Source organism: Dysidea avara, chromosome 6 (genome assembly GCF_963678975.1).
Source record: "Dysidea avara chromosome 6, odDysAvar1.4, whole genome shotgun sequence".
NCBI classification, from domain to species: Eukaryota; Metazoa; Porifera; class Demospongiae; order Dictyoceratida; family Dysideidae; genus Dysidea; species Dysidea avara.
In genome coordinates, this window is record NC_089277.1 from 19,012,653 (window position 1) to 19,020,936 (window position 8,284).

General features: G+C 39.0%; 1 protein-coding gene across 2 annotated transcripts in view; it reads left to right on the forward strand.

Moving 5' to 3' along the window:
- Positions 1-4,722: 4,722 nt before the first annotated feature.
- The window catches only part of LOC136258397 (protein mono-ADP-ribosyltransferase PARP4-like), a 49,101-nt gene continuing 45,539 nt past the window's right edge, over positions 4,723-8,284 (forward strand). For both annotated transcript variants that reach the window (XM_066051712.1, XM_066051713.1), the window contains exons 1-4: positions 4,723-4,971; positions 6,537-6,735; positions 8,046-8,121; positions 8,169-8,256. In XM_066051712.1, the coding sequence (XP_065907784.1) occupies positions 4,843-4,971; positions 6,537-6,735; positions 8,046-8,121; positions 8,169-8,256 (492 nt within the window). In that variant the 5' untranslated portion in view covers positions 4,723-4,842. The remainder of the gene's footprint in view (positions 4,972-6,536; positions 6,736-8,045; positions 8,122-8,168; positions 8,257-8,284) is intronic.

Consider the following 8,284-nt stretch of genomic DNA (forward strand, 5'->3'; position numbering starts at 1 on the left):
GCTGCCCTTTTGTGCCCTAAACCACTACACAGTACAACTGTGTGTACGCCTTTATCATACATCTTTATCATACTCTGACATCAGTATTAAGTTTTCTGTGTACAAATTGAGTTTCTGGCTGGCATCACAACGTTGGCACATCCCTACAGCCTCAGATTCCTAGCTAGTGGGACAAAGTCATGACAATAATAGATATTGACATGTATTACCATTCCGTACAGTCATCAGAAGTACACAAAAGGAAGATTTAACATGTGCATGTACGTGCATGCATGTGTTACATAGACATCCAGAGTCTCCTCAGCTGTTTAATTATTGAGATGCTCTGCATGGGTATCATTGATAGCTTTGCACAAGTAGTGAAACTACTGATTCATAATTATTATAAATTCACATCTTGTATAATGTTGATGCAATTATACCAATTAATCCATCTGTCCCTATAGTTACCCTTCATCCCTGATAGTTATACTTGCAAGTTGTTGTCATCTTCCAGATCAAACCTTTGTAAGTACTGTAGCTGTCCTTTGAGCAATCAGCATCATCTTTAGCAGAAATGTGAGTTACATATAATTATGTGTGCGTGTATGTTAACACAAAAGCATATTGCATGTATTAATTCATTTATTGTGTTTTTGTATAGGAGTTTGTCTAGGGATGATGCGATACAAGGTGACGGTCCAGATAATGATATCATTGCAATAATGCAGAAAGAATTGCCTTCCTATATAGTGAAGTGCTTCAGTTTAGCAGGCTATGATGAAAGGGAGGTAATAATGTCAATGGACACTAGCAACAAAGAAAGTAATTCAATTAGTATCATTGAGAAATACATTGACCAAAGGCATAAAAATGACCCGGATGTATCACCAGGAGTATCAAACACACACCCAGAATTACCATTCATGTTTCCACCCGGGCATAGAATTCAAATACGCAATTTTGTAAAAATATTTAAGGAATCTGTAAATTCTTCACTTAAACGATCACTCAATGCAAGTACTGACCAAATCACAACAGCAAAAAGGCTCAAAGCCAATCATGACAACTCACACAAAATGCTCACAGCAGCAGAGATAACGTCCCAGGTCCATAATTCTATAAAAGATTGGACTCAAAATCCCAAGGACAAAGAGTGTAGGTATCTTGAGAATGAGAAGTATTATTTAATCCTTGTTAATGAGGAAGGTACCAATTTTGCTGTGAAAGTTGCATGTCTGCATTGTCCTGAACATAAAGCTATCCGACTTCAAAAGGTTAATGACCATTATCAGCTCTCCAACTGGACTAAACATGTACGCAATTGTTTTAAAAGCAGAATTGATAACCAGCAGACTTTGAAACAGATGTTATCCAAAGGTTCGAGTACTACAGTAAGTAAGACTTGTACAGTGGCTGAATCAAGTGCTTCCTTAAGTATAAAGCACCACACTAGCAAACAAGACACTTGCGCTAATGACAATCAGGTTTTTTGGAGAGCCCTTCTTTGCTGTGAAAGGAGGGGCTAACTTAAATACAGATATGTCTGTATATTTATCTAGAAAGCAAAGAAATCCACCAGAAGATCCTTGTCAAGCACATATTACCGATTATTATGAACGCGTAATAAGTTATGTTGATAAACTGGTAAGAGAAAATCAAAAGTTGTCTGATTTGCTACAGCAGCACTTGCAAGCTGATCAATTTTGTGGATATGAGTTAACCCCTATACTAAAGCAGGTAATACTAAATGCTCAGAAAAATGCCCGTGCATATCCCACACAAAGGAGGCACACTGAAGTCATCACAAAATTTGCCATTGCTCTTTTTATATTTAGTGGGCCATTTGGCTATGAGTTTCTTCAAAGAAATATGCAACAAGGATTACCCACACCTAGCAGTGTACAATGTGCCATTCATGTACAATACAAAACCCTAGATGAAGGTGTCTTCAGGTTTAACGATTTAGCAACTCACATAAGGAATCACAGTGCTCCAAGCATTGCAAGCATTGCAGAAGATGCCACTAGAGTGGTTGAAAGAGTAGAATACGATCCTGAAACCGATAGATGCGTTGGGTTTGTTTTACCTATTGACCAAGATGGTCTACTAATTGTAGATTCTTTTTTGGCCACTTCATTTGCTGCAATAAACAGTAAGTTTGAGAATGGCTCTATCTCTAAATATGCTTATGTTTACATGGCCCAGCCACTAAGGTGCAACATACCACCATTTATTTAGGCTTGCTTAGGCACTGATAACAAATTCACTGCCAAGCACGTCCTGCAAAGATGGAGTTATATATACACTGAATGCAGCAAACGGGGAATTTCAGTGATAAGCTTTGGTGGTGATGGTGACTCTAGGCTGATGAAAGCCATGAGGATGTCAACATTGCTACTAACACCTGCACAAGATCCATTGCATGGAAACCAGCCAAATTATTCACCCTGTGCTGCACTCCCTAAATCATGGAGTAAGTGGTTTTGCATTGTGCAGAAGCCAGTATTGTTTGTGCAGGATACTGTACATTTAGCAGTAAAGCTGAAATCACGGCTACTGAATCCTAATGTAACACTAAAGATGGGACCAAATCGTGAAGCAGGGGCATATCACCTTGTAACCCTACGTACAAAATTTGGCAAGGAAGAGCACTTTTTACAAGAAAGAGATATAAACCACAAAGATCGACAAAATTTTGATGCAGTCATGCACATAATCCATGAAGCCCATCTATTAGACAGAATTACTGGTACAGCTGCTACTAGATGCTACATTGAATTAATTCAAAACATCACTGATAGCTATCTTGATAAATCCTTGGATCCTATTGCTAGGGTGGAAAAAATTTGGTATGCCAATTTTTCTATTTCCTACTGGAGGCAGTGGATACTGCTGCATCCACAGTTTACACTAAGATCAAATTTTATTACACACAATTGCTACATGTGTGTTGAGTTAAATGCTCATGCTATGATAGTATACATCATGTTGATCAGGGATCATTTCCATAGCAATTGGAATTGTTTTGTACCATGGGTACTTGGATCTCAAACATGTGAGAAAACTTTTCACACCGTGAAAAGCATGAATACAGTATTTTCTTCTGTCATTAATTTCAGCATACTTGGGCTGCTGTGTAGATTGCACAGAATAAGCATTCAACTAACGTTGCAAGCAACTTTGAAGGAAGTTGTATTTCCTAGCCTTGATCGGCATTGTGCAAAAGAAGAGAAGAATCTTGTATCAAATAAGCCATTATCTGCTAATAGGGATGCTGACATAGCCAATGCTATAGATCATGTTAAAACCAAGGCCAGAAATACAATAGAAATTCTTGGTATGGAGAAATTATTGAAAGTGGGATCACTGGGAAAAAGATTATATATTGCCTGATATGAGTAGTTATGATAACGGGGACAATGATGATGATGATGATGATGATGATGTCGAAGACAGCAATGATGATCATGACATCCCTGATGATGAGTCCTTGAAACACTTTACTATACAGGAATCATATTTAGGTTCATCAGCGGAAGTTAAAGATGATGTTACCAATGCTTTCAGCAATGGTGTAATAACAGAAGAAGGCAAGAAAGTACTGTCAAAGTTACACAAGGCATTACGAGTCGTCAAATTACCATCTAACATGATATCTATCTATAAGCAAAAGATTGGGGACCCAGAATTTAATCCCAAGCTGTTGAGTGACCAACACAATTATGTATATACACCATTTATTGAAGTCAATGTTAAAGGACAGGACGTCTAGACCACAGCAATTTGGTTATTTCAAGAAACTGAAAGAACTTCAGCTGACCGATTGTTTAGGGTCAGACTAAAGCAACCATTTGCATCAGTTACCAATGATAGTGTATTAGCTACACAAGCATTCAAGAAGGAAGGTAGCATCAAAGATGTTATAGTAATAGGTGAAGAAATTGAATATCCAGAAATTTGCTCCAAGACAAAATATTGGGTGCATATCGGGAAGTACAAGTTAACCTTAGCTGAAAGAGAAATACTCATCAAAGGACAATGGTTGAATGATTTGCATGTGAATGCTGTTCAGCATTTGGTGAAGAATAAATTTCCTCAATTTGGAGGATTGCAGAATACTGTGTTGTTCCAGTCAGCCACATTCAGGCCACTACCTAAAGGATCACTGCAAATTTTGCATATCAATAATAACCACTGGATTGTTGTTTCGACTTTGAAGAATGATTCATTGAATATGATTCATCTGTATATCACTGTATATGATTCATTGAATGCGTACAGCCACTCAAATTACTTTGGCTAAATTACTTTATACCAACCAGGATTTATTGACTGTAGAAGTTTCCAAGGTAAATACACAATCTGGAACATTTGATTGTGGACTGCCAAGCGGTTTGCCTGTGCATATATTTCTAGCTTGGCACATGGACAGGATCCATCTACTGTTGTTTATGATCAGCAAAAGATGAGAGACCACCTTATGACATGCATTGAGCATAACGAAATATCACTATTTCCAGTGGCAAGAACAAAGAGGAAAATTCAAAGCTTATAATAATTGATGTCTATTGTACTTGCAGATGTCCTTATACAGGAGAAAAAATGGTTCAGTGCAACAGGTGCAGAAACTGGTATCATGTAGCATGCCTCCAAAACATGCAAGTGTTGGATGACATGAATTTGGGATCTCCGTTACAGATTGCGCGTATAAAAATAAATAGTGCTTGCTTTGCGCGCACAAAATAATTGTCGGGGCGCTTGCTGTTCGCGACTTGAGTACGCGACCTCCCGTTGCGGATTCCTAGGTGGACTCTGCTCGTGACAACGCTTCGTAGAAGTACCAAGTGGTGCTAGCCAGCAATGGGGATTTTTAAAAGGTGTCAGATAACCTTGGAGCTCGACTCCACTGCCAATTTCAAGTTCAAGACAGCACTGAAGAAAAAGATCGTTGACAACGATGGAATAGTATCGTTCATCGTCACCAAAAAAGTAATTTGCTTACACTAGCTCAAGTGTATTGTACTCTTTGAACATGTGTACTGCTGGGCTGTTTAAAACTAGTAGGGTTTTGATTAGTAGTTGGAATATGAACCTTGTAATTGACCAAGACCTTTCCTGTTTTTAAAAGCACATTCAAAGTTAACTGTAGTTTAGTGTTTTGAGCATCCTTCATCATTTGACTTCACTCAGACTCGAGGAACCTTCCTTCTCAATGGACACATCACAAGGGGTGGCACTCCCATATATTTGTTCTCGGTCCAAACTCAGGAAAATCTTTGAAAACGCACTTAAATCTCTTGACTGTATTCTAGCATAATATCACATTCACTTTGTTATCCTAAAAGTATTGGTCGCGGTAGGACACTTTGCAAACTTCCAGCTTGACTTTCACACGAAGATCAGAGTACAGGATATATTGGAGTACCACCCTCTTGCATACTACTACCATAACTTTCCATACAGTGGAATCCCTCCAGGTTGAATGTAGTAGAAATTCCAGATCCCAGCATCTGTCGTGGCTCTTGGCACATGCTTAGACTGATGTTACAAGTCACCATTGGGCGTGAGATTTTTTCTTTTTTTGACATGAGTTTCAAGTATCGAGGTTATTTTATTTATTTATTTATTAAGGTATACAGCACAAGTGCTGAAGGTCTGTAGGACACCTGGTCCTACAGCCTGTTTAAAGTTGTTACATAAAGCCGTTATGACCCCTGTATCTATAAGCTTTAGATATGGCACTGATTATCGATCTGTCCTTTGTGGTAGTTCTGCTATGGAGCCATTTTCAACAGCAATCAAATGGTTTAAAAACTATACATGTTACTTGCTAACCAGGTGATTGTTTGACTTAACCTTGAGAAGTACAGTACATGTTCACCTTCTTTACCACTTGATGCAGTACAAAGAAGCCAGTGTTATCTAGTTTGTATTTGTACTGTACTGCATGGATTGTACCTGTGTTCATCATACTTACTTGTGTGTTTGTATGCATGGTGTACTGAAAAGTAGAAATCTGTCTGCTGTTAAAAATAGAAAAGTTTTCTACAATGAATTCTTATTTTGCTTTTTGGTATGATTAGTCTCTAGACATTTTGATCCTGATTGCAGAAAAATAATTTCTGGAGTGACTATCATTAAATGAGCATTTGGGTTGAGCAACGGATGAGGAGACTGTATGTATGTATTTGCACACCTGAGTGCATTCATAGACATTCATATAATACATCCATGATTTCTGCAGTAATCTTTACCATGATTCTAGGCAAGCTATTAAGGTATTTGTCGCAAAAGTGATGAAGAATTTAACATTTTTCTTTAACAAATAGTCTGAGCTAAAGTAGGTGAAGGACACCATTGGTCTTACAGTTTTAAATTTGTATATAGCCATTTCTGCCTTTAGCAGACCGCACGTATATATGTGCTCCATTGTGCGTACATGGGCCATGTAGAAGGGATTGCTACATACAGCATGCGCATATTATAGCTCCGTATACAATATGATAGGAGTTAACATTTCTACTTGTGCCTTTATCTGTGTATTTGTTTTACAGACGACACATTTGGTGGTTAACAATGCTGAGAAGAGTGCTGAGTCATACAAAGGTCGTATGGCACAGAAGTATGGGATTCCTATTGTGTCGACCAGTTTTGTTGATGATAGTATTGAGAGGGGAGAGTTACTGGAACCAGATGATTTCCTGGTAGTTGGGAAAACTGCTGCTGAACAGTTTCAAACTGGAAAGATCATCGGTAAAGTCAACTTAGTTACTTTGTTCATATCTTTATCCTCGCCTTTGAGTATGCATACAGTGGAGGGTTGCCAAGCTGGCATTAGAAATAGTTTGACTAGGTAGTAGATACACATTTCCTTTAAGGATGGGTAAATTGTATGGGGATGTGTACTAGCTGCTCAGTACACCATGACAATGAATCTTTGTGTACAGTATGTTCTAAGTATAGTAATGCCTTGTAAATTACAGTAGTACAAATTCCTTTAGGAAATTAATTTTATTGCAGTAGAAACCATTTTTATACATATGTACCGTACAGGTTTCGTTGTATGTATATGTGTGTGTGTGCATGTGTGTGTGTGTGTGTGTGTGTGTGTGTGTGTGTGTTTGTGTGTGCGTGTGCGTGTGTGTGAGGCAGCATAGCCAAGTGGCTAGAGCTTCAGCCTGATAATCGAAAGGTTCCCGGTTCGATACTCGGTCACGCCAAATTAGTGGTGGTGTTGTTTCCTTGAGCAAGATACTTTACTCACAGTGCTCCAGTCTAGCTACCCAGCTGTTTAAATGGGGACCCGGTGGCCTGGTGTCAACTGGGAAAGCAAATGCCAACTGTCCATGTCTCACACAATGGGTCAAGGTCCAGGTGGGACTTCCGGTGCCCACACCTTCACCTGTGGGACATGTTACAACCTCCTGCAGGTTACTAGTCCTGCCCCAGAAGGATTTGCCTGTGCTGACTCCTAGCACCTGACTAGCACACAAGTGTCCCAGTGCTGGTTCACTGGGTGGGCATGACCATGTTAGCACGGTAGCTGAAGGCTTTGCTTTGTGTGTGCGCGTGTGTGTGTGTATTTGTGTAATCATCAAACACAACATTCAGTTACTTAACATTATACCAACCTGCATTTTCTTCTAGTACGGTGAATGCACTGGTACATATTTTGATCATTGCATGGATACTAAGATTGTGTGTATGTACACTGCAATAGGGTGTGTACTGGCCTGTTAATCAGAAGGTTTCAAGTTTGATGCTTGACTATGTCCAGTTGCTGTTGTTGTTTCCTTTAGTATTATTACTTCAGTCTTTGCAGCTCTGTGTAATTGGGGCAACTGGGGATACCCTATTGTCCATGTCTTATGTAGAGGTGTTAGGGTTGTTGTGCAACTTCGGATTTGTATCAAGAGACATGGCACAGTCCTCCTGTAGGTTACTCAGGTCCCCAGTGCTGGTTAACTTTGGGAGGGGAGATAATAAGGCTGTGGAGGTTTTGTATTTTGCTTTGAATATGTGCATGTGTGGATGTGCATATGATTCCCTGTATCAATTTGTAGCTTCCCAACAAGACAAGGAGAATTCAGACAAGAAGAAGAAGAGACAAAAGTCCACCATATCACTAAACCAACTAAAGTACAGTTATGATATAATAACATGTTGTACTGTTATTAACACTATAGACCACTATCATGGCCACACTCCACTGATAATAGTCTAGTTGAGTTTGATGAAGACAACTATGAAGTGGCTCGATATGCCTTCCTCAAGGTACTTGGTGATACACATATTGTACTGG